The sequence below is a fragment of the Silene latifolia genome, chromosome 1 (genome assembly GCF_048544455.1).
Source record: "Silene latifolia isolate original U9 population chromosome 1, ASM4854445v1, whole genome shotgun sequence".
Taxonomy (NCBI): Eukaryota; Viridiplantae; Streptophyta; class Magnoliopsida; order Caryophyllales; family Caryophyllaceae; genus Silene; species Silene latifolia.
Genome location: NC_133526.1, coordinates 172,824,446 through 172,841,308, shown reverse-complemented (window position 1 = coordinate 172,841,308; position 16,863 = coordinate 172,824,446). Strand labels below are relative to the sequence as shown.

Sequence of the window (16,863 nt, the reverse complement as noted above, 5' to 3'; positions counted from 1 at the left end):
TCTATGCATTTTTATTTGCTTTATTGCTAATTGTGTATGATTCAATTCCAGTCATTTGATACTAAAACTTACGATTATTAACAATATATATGTTCTCGGTTTAAATCCTCATTATTGTTGTATGTTGTTAAACGGTATGATTATATTTGTCGTGGTTATTCAAACATTATTTTAGGTTCTTGGCCTTTGTACGGTTTTGTACCTCCTTTACTTGTGTTGCTTGCTTTGTATAGTCAGTTAGTCATGCCTAAGGATGTCAATAGTTGTGCCGTGCCCAATACAACTAGAAGGTCGGCGTGCCTGGCTTGACCCGACCCAAACTTATCTTTCGCCTGGGCCATACCGATGATTGGGTCGTGGAACCATAAATGATTTTCAATAATATTTTGATTAATCTATGTGAATTGCTGGATACCAGGAATATGATGGCGCGGTAGGTGAAATAACAATCCTATATTCTCGATCGCACTTGGTAGATTTCACAATGCCATATCTTGAATCACCAATATCAATGCTGGTTCCAAGAAATCACAATGCCATTTCTTCAGGAGTTTCTTTGATACGAATCACTTCTGCATTCCTAATTACAGCTTATGCCTTAAGCTTCATTGCTGCTACCATTTATGTTCTTAGTATTGCTAAATGCGCAAGAATTTTTGGAGGGAATGAAAATAATGCCCCTAGTAAGTCCCTTCTATTTGTATATATACCCTCATTTTCATAAATTATTACGGAGTATTATTATTATTATTATTTTTTTTTTTTTTTTTTTTGACGAGGGGGTTGAGTCCCCCCGGGCTCATGCATTCCCGCACCACCACATTGACCATGTAAGCCACCCCTTCGGGGGCTGCAGTGGCCAAGTGATCATCGCCACAGCTGGTAGTCGAACCTGAGACCTCTCAACTCCTGCATTTCTGCAAGCTTCAAGGTTTAACCCAGTTAACACTGGACTAACACCACTTGGTTATCATAAATTAATTTTAATTTGGCACAATTTTAACTAAAATCTTTGAAATTTTCGACTGTTAACTCCACCACTGATTGAATTGCAGGAGATGCAGAATTAGGAGCAATAATCCACACAAGGCTATTGATGACAACATTCTTATTGGTAATTATTGTCCTACTTGGATGTTATATAGTAAGTCAAGCATCATCAAATACACCCCGTGGGAGTGCTACCATTACGAACCTAACCCAACTAAAGGAGAAAGACGCAAATGTTGGTTATACAGAAGGATCATTCATATTCGACATATTGAAATATAAGGGATTTTCCGAATCAAAATTAAAAAGCCTGAATTCTGCTGAAGAAATGGCGGATATGTTATCAAAAGGCGGTGTAGATGCGATTGTTGCAAATGAACCTCATCTCAAGCTTCTACAAGCTAAATATTGTGATAACTTTACCATTGTCACGATACCAAATATTCATTCTACCGGCATTGGTTTTGTATGTATCTCTTGTTCCATTCAATAACATTGTGACTTTTTATTAACTGCTTTGTTCCGGTCAATAATTTAGTTGACTTTTTATGTACTCCCTCCTATTCATTTTAACCTTCCCCCTTTCCTTTTTCATCTATTCATATAACTCTCCCCCTTTCCTTATTTAGTAAAATTTTATACTTATTTTAATCACCTTACCCCACAACAATACCCCACAATACTCATACTTTATCTTATTTTAATCACCTTACCCCACAACAATACTTATTTTAATCATCTTACCCCACAATAATACCTTCCCTCTCTCCAATTACCTTACACCACCACAATACTTTACAATAAAATAATCCTTCCCTTAATTTGCGTGCCCTTTTAAAAGGGGAAGGTTAAAATGAATAGGAGGGAGTATTTACAAAGTACGACATTTAAAGTTCAAATCTAATAACTTAACTTATTTAATTTCATGCAGGCCTTTTGGATAGACTCCAATCTAGGAAGTAACGTATCGGAAGGAATATTGAAAATGACAGATAATGGACGTTTAGGAAAGATTCAAGATAGGACGATTGGAAATTTGGATGCATGTTCAGATTATCTTAACAATGATCTTGATGTTGCCTCTTCCTTTCTTCCTCCTCGTTATAATTGGATCCTAATTGTTGGTGGCTCACTAATTGGCCTTCTCTCAATTGTCTCTTTCTTTTTCCTTTTTTGACCTTGTTTTGTTTTTGTTAGTTTTCTTTTGTAAATTGGTCAAAAAATGAGCTTGTATTCCTTCAATTATCTTTTGGACACACAATGGGTGATGTATGTAAAATGAGCTTGTATTCCTTTAATTATCTTTTGGACACACGATGGGTAATGTATGTAAAATGAGCTTGTATTCCTTTAATTATCGAGCCGTGTGTGAAGTTGATCGACCTGCGTCCTTCGTCGATCGGCCTGATTCGTTTTATTATGGGTCTTAATTGTTTATAGCCGTAACTTATTTAATGTTTAGTATTAACAGACTATTACTAAACTTATGTTAATTATTCAGTTTTAGAACCCTAAGACACTTAGAATTTTTTCATCTCGCACTTTAGATCTGATTAGTAAGTAAGCTTTCTGCAGTAATCCCAATTAACTTTCTTTGACTATATACTCTTTCTCTCAATTTATTAGTGTTTTGTTACCTTCTAATGAATTTATCGCAAATCATAGCTAAATTATCATCACCGTTAAGAACCTCGACCAAATCCCCTATATATACTAAGTGGATAAAGAACATGACAAGTTTGACCTCCAAACGCGCACTTAATTAAATAAGAAAATAAATGAAATTTTCTTTCATTATAGTACTATCCTTTCATATGATTTTTTTCATCAAACTATAATATTTTCATTACGGTCTAAATTAAAATCTTTTAATTAAAATAAAATAAAATAAAATTGATATTAAACTATAATTAAACTACAACTTGCTAAATCTTTCATTGATGTTATTCTTACTTACAACTGCTACATATACTATACATACATTACACGGGATTTAGACTAATTTGTCATTAATCCATATAGTGGCGGAGCCAGGATTTGAACTTGGGGGGGCGAAAAATTTTAGGGGGGGCGAACGACTAATTTCATAAGGCACCCTCGAAAAAATTTCGAAAAATTTAACTAAAAACTTCGAAAATTTCATCCGCAAAGGGAGGGCGACCGGCTCTGCTAGTCCCTCCCTAGCTCCACCACTTATCCATATAGAAAGTAAGCTCACTAATGGCTATAACTTGAGTTATCCACCTACAAATTAAGACATCAACGTCGTTATAAAAGTCAAATTGAATTATTCTTAACTAAAAAATATGCTTATTATTACGTTATGGTGATAGACATTAGTGTTACTACATGTCTACATGTACTTGTGTTAGAAATTGGAATGCCCCAACTTGGCAACTTGTAATTCATAATTAAAATAATAATAATAATAATAATAATAATAATAATAATAATAATAATAATAATAATAATAATAATAATAATTAATTAGTCAAATGATTATAAATAAACAAAAGAATAAACATTCTCTAACCTTTAATAAAATCTAAAAGAATTACAACATTAGCGGAACAAATAAAACTCGAAAAAATGGAGAGAAATATATCAACCCGAATTATAGTATTATTATCAATTTTTGTGGGATTGATGCCCATGGTAGCATGGGGTCAAGACAATAATGAGACAAGTACAAGGCCAAAATTAAAGATTGCAATACCCGTAAGAGAGTTCAAAGAATTTGTGGACATACAACGTAATCTCGAAACAGGTGAGATCACATATAGTGGATTTGCAATAGAAGTGTTCTATGAAGTTATGAATAAGACTCTCCCTTCTCCCGTTCTGTTTGATTTTGTGCCCTTCGAAAAGCCCGATGGTACTATGAATGGCTCTTTCGACAACATGCTCGAAGCCGTCTTTAATGAGGTAAATTAGTACCCGTATTCATTTTCCGTTTGTCGCTTATATTTAGACCTGATAAAATTAATCTGATAGAACCAGTCATTTGAATTGTGGTTGGTTATGAGTCTTTGAATTGATAAAATTTGTATGGATTGATGATGATACACAGACATATGATGGCGCAGTAGGTGAAATAACAATACTACATCATCGGATGGTATGGGTGGATTTCACAATGCCATATATTGGATCACCGATAACAATGTTGGTTCGCGTAAACAAGGAACAACCTACAAGCAGCAATACTTCAGGAATTTCTTTGATTAAAATTACTTACGCATTCCTAATTACAACTTATGCCTTAAGCTTCATTGCTACTACCATATATGTTGTTGGTATTATTACTAAATCGTCTAAATGTGCAAGGCTTTTTGGAAGGAATGACAATAATGAGCCAAGTAAGTAAACTTTTATTAATTTGAATTTCTCTCATCAATTGCGGATAAGGGGGTGCCCATAGTACCAGTGGTGGAGCTAGGGGTGCAGTTTAATAGGAATAAATATAATAGTTGGATTTCAACCATCACGTAAGGTTTTGGTTGAGATGATTCATCAACCAAAACCTTAGCTTAAGCTGATGATTGAGGTCCAACTATTATATTTATTCCTATTACAGTGCTAGCAGGGGCCCTCACCCCCTGATATGGTTGATATTTTCGAGGTTTATAGTTAAACTTTACGATTTTTTTGAGTGCATCTTATATTATTATTACTTATCTGTCCCGTAAGCTCAAATTCTGGCTCCGCCATTGCATAATCGTCTTCTTTCAGACTCGTCAGGCTTGACTAATCGCCTGAAAAATCGAGCTTGATTTTATTTTGTGCAGAAGATGCGCGATTAGGAGCACTAATCCACACAAGGCTATTGATGACAACATTCTTCTTGATAATTATTATACTACTTGCGTCTTATATAGTAAGTCAAGCATCATCAATGACACCCCAAGCTGGGAGTGCAACTATCACGAGCCTAAACCAACTATTTAGGGAAGACGCAAATGTTGGTTATAGAGAAGGATCCTTCATCTACAATCTATTGCGTATTAAGGGATTTCCGGAGTCGAAATTAATAAGCCTGAAATCTGACAAAGAAATGGTGGATATGTTATCAAATGGTGGTGTCGATGCGATTGTTGCAAATGAACCTCATCTCAAGCTTCTACATGCTAAACTACTCTGTGATAATAACTTTACCATTGTCCCTATACCATATCTTCATGCTGCCGGTATCGGTTTTGTATGTATCTCTCTTTCTCTATCAACTTAATCTCGTGTAAGCCGGTAGGCAATGCTCGATGTCATAAATAAAAATATGGATTTTCTCATGTTTATCCCTTAGCTATTTTATTTTTCCATTTATACTCCTCGTTTTTGGGAAAGAAACTTTAACTTGACATAACTATTGTCTACGAGTTCAAAATTTTTTTTAATTGTTTCCCCTAAACTAAAGATCTCATAAAGACGGTAAATTTAAAAAAAAAATTACCGTTTTCTGAATTACAATTTGGGAGTTCTCGTCCGTCAAACTTTATTCCTTAAAAATCTTTGGCTGGCTATAATCCCCAACTATTATTTCAAAAAACAATGATTTTTTTCAAACCGAATATCTCGTAAAGACGTTCCATTAGTAACAAAAAGTGCCCTTGTTTCAAAGAGTTATGTCCGGTCATTTTTTTTTTTAAAAAAAAAGAGGCGTACATTTGAGAAAATTAAATAGTTTAGGGGTTCAATGAGAAAATCGCATAATTGACTTAAGAGAGTAACCTATACGATCGTTGGCTTAAATTATTTATTAAACTGATTTTTTCAAAGCTTTAGTTTCATCCCCTATCTACTCACAAATTTTCCCTCCAAAAAACATCTTTTTAAATAAGGAAGTTGTTGTACCAAAAAAAAAAAAAAAATAAGGAAGTTGTTGATAATTTAATTGTATTCACTAAATAAGCAAATTAATAATTATAATGTATTTCATTATATAGTTATTTTCATTAAAATTAATCTTTTCATCAAATTTATAATTTTCAATAAACAGTAAACTATAATATTTTAATTAAAGTATAAATAATATAAAACTATATACTATTAAATCATTTATTGATATTATTATTTGAGAATGGTTTGACTCATATTCATACTATGTATAAACAAAACTATAAATCGTTTTGATTATTACTTTCATAACAAAAAAAATGAGAGAATTTATAAATTTGAATCATTAGCATTGTGGGATAAAAAAAAAATACATTCCAGCACATTACTCAATTGTCTTGAATTAATTTTCAGTTTTACAGTTCAATTTTACTTAGTTCAATTTTACTTACAATTAATGGGATACTATTAATTATTTTACAAAATATAATAACGAGAAAAATAAACAATTAATGGGATATCATTATTATTTTACAGTTCAATTTTACTTAGTTTTCTTGAATAATTTTTTAGTTCAATTTTTTTCCTCATATTAAAATATAATAACGTGAAATATAAAAAAATAACGAGGTGTTAATTTAGCATGATTAAAGTAATAAAAAAATAAAAACTCTATAAATATTGCGCATTTATCGCGGGAGATCTAGTATATTTAATAAGCTAACTTATTTATTACTCGCAGGCTTTTAAAAAAGGGCTCGATATTGTAAAGGATGTGTCCAGAGGAATAATGAAATTAGCAGATAACGGACATTTGCAAGAAATCGAAAATAGGACCTTATGGAAGTTGAAAGCATGTGGAAATGGAGACCTTAACAATGATCAATATGTTGCCTCTTCATCCCTTCCTAATGATTATATTTGGATATTAATTGTTGGTGGCATACTTATTGGCCTTCTCACAATAGTCTCTTTCTTTTTTCTTTTCTGAGTTCATGTTTTATCTTTTTCGATTGAGTTTTTTGTCAAAAACTACCTAATATTTACCTCATTTTCATAAATACTACCTAAAGTTTTTAATTTTGCGAGAAACTACCTAAATTTTCTTGACTTTTGCCGGACACTACCAAATTGAAAAATTCGATCAAATTAGACAAAATTCTAACTCGATAACATTATTTTTGGCATTAAACATACATTATTTACTATACTTAACCACCGCCAACTGTTTTGATTAGCTACTAACACATTTATTTCAATTTTTTTTACTACAATTTTGACTAGTTTGGCGAGATTGTGGCTAATTTGGACAAAATTATGATTAATTCGATTGATATTTTGACTTATTTGTCGTAATTTTAGTTAATTTGGAAAAAAAATTGTCGAATTTGCTCATTAATTTCAATTTGGTAGTTTTCGACAAAAGTAAAAAAATATTAGGTAGTTTCTCGCAAAATTAAAAACTTTAGGTAGTATTTATGAAAATGAGGTAAATATTAGGTAGTTTTTGACAAAAAACTCTTTTCGATTTCTTTAGGTCACAAAATGTGCACGAATCTTGATAGTTGGTGATTTACTTTTGTACATATAATACTCTTTATAGTTATACGCTACTTTCCCTCCTTCGAAACTTTTTTTCGTCCCATTTTATCTTTTGCGGTCTCCAAAATAGCGCTTTGATGGTGATTTGTTAAGAATAATAATGATAAAGTTCAATATTGAATGAATATATGACTAAAGATTTTATTAGTTTTAAACCCGTGCAAAATTGCACGGGTATGTATTTGGGTCAGTATTAATATTTTTGGATGTATATTTGTTTTTGCATTTCTATTGTACTTATCTAGTTGGTCTAAATCTACAATCTACATAATTTATGTTTAAATTTGTTACAAACACGTGTTCACATACACTGGTTTATAAGGAAATAACGTAATCTACTCTTGTAAATAAAAATTGCATACATAAAAAACTTTACATCCGGATAAAAGAAATATAATCTAATATAATCAACTTTAACATATGTATGTAATTCATAATATAAATTCATAGAAGTTTATTTACACGAAATGTATAAAATTATTTCATAATATTAATTCATAGAATTTTTTCATAATATTATTTCATAGAATTTGCTGTAAGACGGAATTTATCGCATATTCGAAAAGACGGAAATCTGAAGAAATAAATACATTGCACACTCACGGGTCCCACCATCACATGAATTTCAAAAAAAAAAAACTGCATTAATGACGTGGCGCGCTGAGGATTGAGTATTGTCTTTTGTATTAATATAGATAAGATTACGTATTGGAATCAATCATACCTTTTACAATAATACATGAGGAGCTATATATATAAAAGGACAAACTACCTATTTACGGAATATACATTGCAACAACTATAATATATTGTACATAAGGAAAAAATCAAAACCAATCCCATGATATGAGGAGCACTAGTAGAAAAAGTCTCATTGACATCGTTTATTTTACCCCATTTACATCGCTTTTGTGGCGATGTTTCTGGGGGCGACGTATTTAGTATTTTTACCATAACATCGGTTCTAAAACCGATGTAAATAGCATACAATATACATCGGTTATAGGTGAAAACCGATGTTAATGGTAAAAAATTACATCGATTACTAGGTAAAACCGATGTTAATAGCATTTAAATTACATCGATTTCTACGTAAAACCGATGTTTAACATTTAATTTACATCGGTTTTGGTACATAACCGATGTAAATATCAATCTTATCTACATCATTTATGACTAAAACCGATGTAAATAGGTATTTTTTTTAATTAAAAAAAAATACATTTTAGGCGTGGAAAACACCTCAAATGGGAGCTACGTTTCAATTAAAAAAAAATACATTTCCAAAAACCAAAATTTATAAATATACACCAAAATTATAAATATATACACATGTTTTGAACATAAATATTCTTAGATCCACCTACACAAAAATACTGTAGAATACTTCTCACTAAATAATGATAGTAAGATACAAAATGCAATTAAAAAACAAATATAATACGAGTGTAATACTCCTAGTTTGTTCCCTATATTTGAGCTGCTTCTAACTAACAACACTACGTCGAGTTTTCGGCTTGGGAAGGCTCACAGTTCATCATCATTAGTATCAACAACATCATCAACATCATTAGTATCGAATATCTCGTCACGCGCATAAAAGCACACACACACTCTCGGGATATATGCTTGCCATGTCTAAAAAAGCCGAGTAATGTCAAGTTCATCACCTAATGCACTAAATTGCAAGGAATAAATATACGATTAAAAAGATGGTGCAAATTACCTAAATACTTAACAATAGTCAAACAAAGTATAATACAAACAAAGAATGAACTAATAAGAAATAAGTATCTACCTTACAACAAAGAACCAACCAGTTTGTTAATTGAAAGAGTTCACATTTGGTTCATGGGGGGTTTTATTTGTCAGGGTACATATCTGAAGTAGCAAAAACAGGCACCCAAGGACTCCCGATGTGTAAAAAATTATCTCCAGCTTCCACTTAGGAGCTTCCACTTAGGACCTGCATATAAAGGTGAGCTTATCAGTCGTGAATACAAGGATCTTATCTATGAAGGACCTTCAAGAGTGAAATACTCATTTCTCAATATAATCTTGTAATGTGCTAACCTGTTGCACAAGTTCTTGTGGAGCACTTTCAACATATCCAGGCTGTTCATAGTCTCTTATCTCTAGACACGTAAAATCGAGAACTCCAAAATGCCTGGATAACATCTTTGCTATTGGACGATACCCGTCCTTGTCTCTCAAGTTATAGTATCCTGCTGTAAGCTCCGCAGCATGACTGTCATGCTTGTACCACTTGTGTAGTCCAGAAACCTGCAAGTAAGCAGTCAAATATACAGCATTAGGTCGGTTATATAAGCGTCCCTTTTTTTTTACGTCGACTTTCTTATGCTATATGTTACTTTGAATCTGCTATTAGGTTACGAACTTATCCAAGAGTCACAGCCAAAAGTGAAGAACAGAAGGTATATCGCTAATCGCTATAGTTTGCTTACTTTAGGGATATTAATGATCAAAGCGAAGAGTCCAAATACCTCATTTGCTTTTTCACACATCCCGATGCACATATTATATAGTTAATATCTTTAATTCCACATTGTAAATTTTTTTTTATAAAGGTTTAATATACTTATTGTACTTACAAATACAAATCAAACAAGATGCCGCAATACTATTTCAATCTTATATTCCGTATATTGCAAAGAATTTGGAATGTTCTTTAGGCAACATGAATAGCGTCGAAAAGGAATTGAGGTATTTGGACTTGAATGGATGTAGTATACTCCATTTTAACGGTCAAAGCAGGCTGTAAGTTTATACCCATCTCAGTACATAAAATAACATACGGAGTAATATATTTATTACCAGGTTGCCCTTGGCTCAATATTTCAAACTTGAGGTCAAGAGTTTGAACCTTACAAGTTACACCCCACTGCCCATAAGGCTTGGGAAATAAAGGAACAATCCGCAAACCGAGTCTTACATTTCTAAATGGTGTTATCAATGAAGAAAAAAAGGTTTACAAGGAGGCAAATTAGATTCAATTGATGGCGTTCTGGTAAAAACAATGAGCTTATAAGGACAATTTGGTCCTATTTTTGCCAAACAAGTAAAATTGTCAAAATGGGACAACCACTGAAATTTCTCGAAATAGAAAAGCGGACAAACATGAAGAAAGGAGGGACTAACTAGTACTCCGTCCTATTTAAGCTGCAAAGTTATAGGCAAGTTAGCGAACTAATGGTGAAAGTATACGGGTTAAGAGCATAAAACATGGGTGGTCTTCGTGAGACAGGGAGACGCTTATCTTAGTTATCTAGTGTTTGTAGAATTTTCATATCCGTTAATCTTAAATGTTAATTTTTTTTTTTTTTTTTTTTTAAATAACACCGAGTATATTGCCAGGGGAAGCCAAAGTCTGAGGTCTAAAAAAATATTCAAACTGAATTGAAAGTAAAAGAGTGTAAATGACCAACAACTGCATCCTAGACCACCTCAGATTATCTTCTCCCTCATCAAATATGCAATAGACAGAACTCATAATTCATGTAAGAGGGTGCACTGCAACACTAAGAGCGATAATACTACTCGTCATGGGAGAACTGAAGAAGCACCAAAGAAATAACAAGAGCGACCAATTACCTTCTTGAGGACTTAAATAGATATACGGTGTCCGTGCATGAGCAAAATGAACAATTTTAGGAAGATCCCTTACCTGCGAGAATCAGTGAGTTAATTTATTTTCCTCTTTTCCAAGCACGAGTAATTAATAACCAAACATTACATATAGCCATTTAGGCCAGAGCTGAAAATTATGAGCTTACAACATTAGTTTTAACAATGCCAGGGGACACGCACACGACACTGATACCATATTCTGCTGGTAACCTCTTTTGGAGAATGCCACTGAACATGACCTGAAACAGACAAACCAACTTGAGTCATTATGCACAAGATGTATTTTGTCATGTAAATGTAAACTTCGTTAGTCCATTTGTATCCCCTTAAAAGGCTTAAATAGAGCCGTATCACACAACACACCATCTTATCTTCACATAACGAATCGATGGCCCAATCTAAGAACTCAATTAACTAATCCTTGCCCTCCACCTCCACTGCTCCAGAAAAAAGAGCCAAAATAATGGAGTTGTAGGACTTAAAATCCAGACTTGCAACACTAACGTTTCAAAGTTTGCTTGCTTCGACACTTCATTATGGCTGAATGTTGACACAACACTAATTACGACACCATCATTTAGATACTTTTATTCCAAAGAAACACCAATTTCACAAAATACGACACCGCCATGCACTCATGTCCCGGCACTTTAAGGAATTCCCGAGCAACATAGGTCGACAAACAAATTTGTGGAAGTCCTTAATTTATTCTATTTTCTCAAACAAAAGAAAAGAACAAGTAATTACTTAAGTTTAAATCTATATATATTCTATACGACTAATAATTTTTAACAACATTTTCTTCAATAAGCAGAGATCACTGAACTTAAACACCAACAGACAGATTATATTTATTGCTAAAATGATGAATGCAGGTATTCAACTGTTGTGGTCATACCATCTTCTTCATAATAATCAAACTCAAGCATTTTCTCTCATCAAGATACTTTCCACATTCCATGTTATGCCATCTTTTTCCTAATAATCAGAATAGTCATCTCTGCCTCAAATGCTATGTATGAGGTTGACTATTACTCATGATAGGTTCCAAACAAAGATTTGAGATATACTCGACAATGTGCGGATTTTGTATGGTCTTCAATTATTCATATCTCAAACAATAACACAAATTCTAATGTTTTAAATCAAACGACCAAGCACGGATGACAACTAACTAATCCAACCATATATGTATGCGTGATGCTCCATATCTATTCACTAGCAGTGGCTTTCACATGATCAAAACCTAGAAAACAAACAAACTAAAACCTAATTTAATCAACAATTACATGCGTGATTGTTGTATACTTAATCGATAGATAGTTGTATACCTTAGTTAATCGATAGTTATATACCTTAATCAAACTCAAAACTAAAGAGCATCTGATTTAAAAAAAATATGCAGAGAAATTTCGATAGTTGTACCTTAATCGATCGATCGGTGAAAGATGAGGAGGAGTTGCGGCGATTGTAATGTGTGGTGGTCAAGCGACGATGGGTAGTGAAGGGTTTAGCGTGGATTTCGCTTTGTGAAAAGTCGATTGTGGGAAGCAAAGGGTTTTGCTTAGGGTTTCACAAAACTATGGGAATGAGGCAATCAAGAGACGGTTTTAGATATTACGGTTTTGTCGTGTAAATAATGGACTATTGTGGCATCGGTTATAAAACGATGTAAAGTAATATCATCTAAATAAATTAACATCAGTTAACTAAAACCGATGCAAAGTAAAAATATTAACATCGATTTTCCAATAACTGATGCTAAGAACTGATGTAAATAACAAAACATATAACATATAACATCGGTTTTTTTCACAAACCGATGTTAGTAAAATTATTATTATAGATTACATCGTTTTTATTAAGAAGCGATGTTATCAAGGCGATGTCAATAGGACTTTTTCTAGTAGTGGAGGGACCAACGGTCCTTTGCAAGGGACTGATTTGTGGGTGTCTATTACCCCTCCTCAAGTTGGAGCGTGTAAAGCCGAAACGCCCAACTTGGATAGAAGCTCGTCAAATGGTATACCCCCGAGGGCCTTTGTGAATATATCAGCGAGCTGAGATTTTGTATACACGTATTTGGTTGTGATTGTGCCTTTTTGTATTTCGTCTCGTATGAAGTGACAATCAATCTCAATATGTTTCGTTCTTTCGTGAAAGACCGGATTGTTTGCTATGTGAAGAGCGGATTGATTATCGCAATGTAAATGAATAGGCTCGGCGTGAGAAATACCAACGAAGGCTATTAAGCTTTTGAGCCATTTTAATTCACATGTTGTATTTGCTATAGCGCGATATTCGGCTTCGGTAGATGATAGAGAGACGGTTGTTTGCTTCTTTGTTTTCCATGATATGGGAGAGGAGCCGAGAAACACAATGTAGGCCGAGAGAGAACGACGACTTATTGGGCAAGCGCCGTAATCCGAGTCACAGTATGCATTAAGGTGAAGATTGGAGTCGGACCGAAGAAGGATCCCTTGACCCGGAGATCCTTTAAGGTAACGTACTACCTGGAGCGCGGCTGCCCAGTGGTCTTTGGTAGGAGCATGCATGAATTGGGCAAGTATGTGAACGGAGTAGACGAGGTCTGGACGAGTGATGGATAAATAAACCAGGCGACCCACAAGACGACGATAAGGTTGTGGGTCGTGTAATGGAGGTGCCGTGGAAAGGGCCAATTGGTGGTTAGGTTCCATGGGGACCTTGGCGGGTTTGGCCCCTAGAAGACCGGTTTCCGTAAGTATGTCAAGGGCGTACTTACGTTGAGACACAAAAATTCCGGAATTATTTCTTGCGATTTCGAGACCAAGGAAATACCTGAGGCGGCCGAGATTCTTCATATGGAAACACCGATGTAGATATTCTTTGAAATTTAGAATAACCTTGTCATTGTTCCCACAAATGATGAGGTCGTCGACATAGACCAAAACGCGTACTTCCGTGTTGTTGGTTGACATAGAAAACAACGAGTGATCGCATGGACACTGTTTAAACCCATAAGTAATTAATGCGGAAGCAAGCTTAGCATACCAACATCGTGGAGCTTGACGGAGGCCATATAAGGATTTACGAAGGCGGCAAACTAAGCCATCTTTAGGAGCAGTAAGACCCGGAGGGAGTTTCATGTATACCTCTTCGTTGAGATCGACGTGAAGGAAAACGTTGTGGACATCCATTTGGTGGAGGGTCCACTGTTTTACAGCTGCTATAGCGAGAAGGGTACGGACCGTGACATGCTTAATTGTGGGTGCAAAGGTTTCATTGTAGTCCACCCCTTCAACTTGACGGTTCCCCATAACCATTAAGCGAGCCTTGTATCTTTTGATTGAACCATCGACATTGTATTTAATCTTGTATACCCACTTGGAGCCTATTGCCTTTTTATTGGCGGGCAAGGGCTCGAGAGTCCAAGCCTTATTCTTTTCAAGAGCCTCAAGTTCGAGTCGCATAGCATTTTGCCATTCTGGAACCTGTGCTGCATCTTTAAAAGAACTAGGCTCGTGGTGTTTAGTCACGGCCGATAGAAAAATTTGATGATTAGGAGAAAATTTAGTATAATGAACATAGTGAGAGATAGGATACCGAGTACCTGGCGACGGAGTTGATGCGGTGAGTGCATGAGAAGAGACTCGTTTTGGTTGAATAAAATCCTTTAGGTTGGAATTCGGAATTTTGAGACGATGGCCTCGACCCAAAGCGGGTGGATCCTCGGATGCAGTGTCGTTGGGTTGAGGCATTGTGATGGACGTGGTGTTATGTGTGTCGGATTGCAAGGGACCAGGTGGGGCAAAGTTTCCGGCGTGGTAGTGGGTGACGTCGGACTTATTATAAAAACTTGATCAATGGGTTGAAGAATGTCGTGAAAAAAAGAACTAGTATGCTCGGTATCATGAATGTCAAGAGATTTATATGGAAATTCGTTTTCAAGGAAGACAACATCTCGGGATTCGAAGTAAGATCCGGTGTTTAGATCATAGAGACGCCATCCTTTCTTACCAAACAGATAACCGATAAAAATGCACTTTCTACTTTTAGAAGCAAATTTGTCCCTGCGACGATTTAACGACTTTGCATAGCATAAACAACCGAAAATTCGAAGATTCTCCATGGGAGGGGGTTTATTAAATAACATTTCGTACGGTGTCTTGCCGTTAAGAAGCGAAGTTGGGGTTCGATTTATTAAATGAACTGCTGTAAGAACACATTCGCCCCAAAAAATAAAGGGAGGCTAGCTTGAAATAAGAGGGCACGAGCAACATTTAAAATATGTCGATGTTTCCGTTCTACTCGGCCGTTTTGTTGCGGAGTGTCGACATTAGAAGTTTGAAAAAATATTCCGTTTTGGTTAAAAAATTTTATGAGACAACGAAATTCGGTACCATTGTCACTACGTAAAATTTTTATTTTCTTGTGAAATTGTCTCTCGACCATAGCAAAAAAAATTAAGTAAGGTTTGTTGGGTGTCACTTTTATTGCGTAAAAGATAAACCCAAGTGGAACGAGAAAAATCATCAACAATAGTTAAAAAATACGTGGAGCCACAGGAAGCATTTTCTGAATATGGACCCCATAGGTCACAGTGAATTAAATAAAAAATAGACGAGGCATTGTTCGAGCTTAAATGAAAATGTTCACGCGTTTGTTTCGCGCGCAGACAAACGTCACAAGTCTTTGAATGAAACTTTTTGCTAGTATTATTAATAAAAGGTAAAAAACGTAAAATATGGGAGGAAGGATGCCCCAACCTTCGGTGCCATAATTCGGAAGAGTCACTCGTTTTAACTAAGCAAGCTTTGACCGAGTCGTTCCGAATTCCAGTTAAGAGATCCGTTGAATTTGATTTGTGTAATACTCGTGCCGGTATTTTTGACATGAATAATTGAATATTGTGGAGGTTGTGGGGGATTAACAATGGCGTTTCCAGTTTGGTCTGGCATTATGAATGGTGGGAGATAAAGCTGCGTGAGAGAGAGATGAGAAAAAGAGGCAGAGGAATAAAAAATTACCCTAGCTCTGATACCATGATAAAGTTCAATATTGAATGAATATATGACTAAAGATTTTATTACGTATTGGAATCAATCATGCCTTTTACAATAATACACGAGGAGCTATATATACAAAAGGACAAACTACCTATTTACGGAATATACATTGCAACAACTATAATATATTGTACATAAGGAAAGAATCAAAACCAATCCCATGATATGAGGAGGGACCAACGGTCCTTTGCAAGGGACTGATTTGTGGGTGTCTATTAAATAATCAATACTTGTAAGAATAAGAAAGTCAACATAGTTAGCTTTGCATTGTTTGTATATAATACTTGTACAACTGTAATTATTGGACACGTTTTCACTCAATAAAAATTCCAAACTTTATTTACGTCTCTCTCTAGAATATTCTCTCTCTAATCAGTTACAAACTTCTTCTTCTTCAAGCTTTGATTAATCTTCATTAATGGAGGGTTTCATCAACATGAAATCTTTCATGGTATTAGAGCAGGACTGATTCCTGTCTCTTTTACCTCTGGATTTTTCCTATGCTTCCGCGTTTTCCTTTCTTTTTTTTCCATCAATCAAATTTCATAAAGAAACCTTAAAAATTAGTTCGTCACTTTCCGTTTGATTTTCGTTTCGATTTCCTCACGAATCAATCACAAAATCTTTTTCATCTATTTCTGCACTTTATTTGCAACTTTTACTCTCAAAAATCAAGTTCGAATCTTTTTCCCCAATTTCTAGGGTTCTTCGTTGATTTTCCAGAAATTTTTACGATTTCTTCACA

The 16,863-nt window shown here is 34.6% G+C and overlaps 1 protein-coding gene across 1 annotated transcript; it reads left to right on the top strand.

Moving 5' to 3' along the window:
- Nucleotides 1-356: 356 nt before the first annotated feature.
- On the top strand, nt 357-2,288 carry LOC141611472 (glutamate receptor 2.5-like). Its single transcript, XM_074430045.1, has 3 exons — nt 357-683; nt 1,056-1,456; nt 1,922-2,288. The coding sequence occupies exons 1-3, from the start codon at nt 485-487 to the stop codon at nt 2,165-2,167; spliced, it is 846 nt and encodes a 281-aa protein (XP_074286146.1). The 5' UTR covers nt 357-484; the 3' UTR covers nt 2,168-2,288.
- Nucleotides 2,289-16,863: the final 14,575 nt, after the last annotated feature.

Excerpts from the sequence above, each read along its gene's own strand:
- LOC141611472 (XM_074430045.1), top strand. The coding sequence starts at position 485 with ATGCCATATCTTGAATCACCAATATCAATGCTGGTTCCAAGAAATCAC. Across the intron at positions 684-1,055 it reads GAATGAAAATAATGCCCCTA|GAGATGCAGAATTAGGAGCA; the intron begins GTAAGTCCCTTC and ends ATTGAATTGCAG. Across the intron at positions 1,457-1,921 it reads ATTCTACCGGCATTGGTTTT|GCCTTTTGGATAGACTCCAA; the intron begins GTATGTATCTCT and ends AATTTCATGCAG.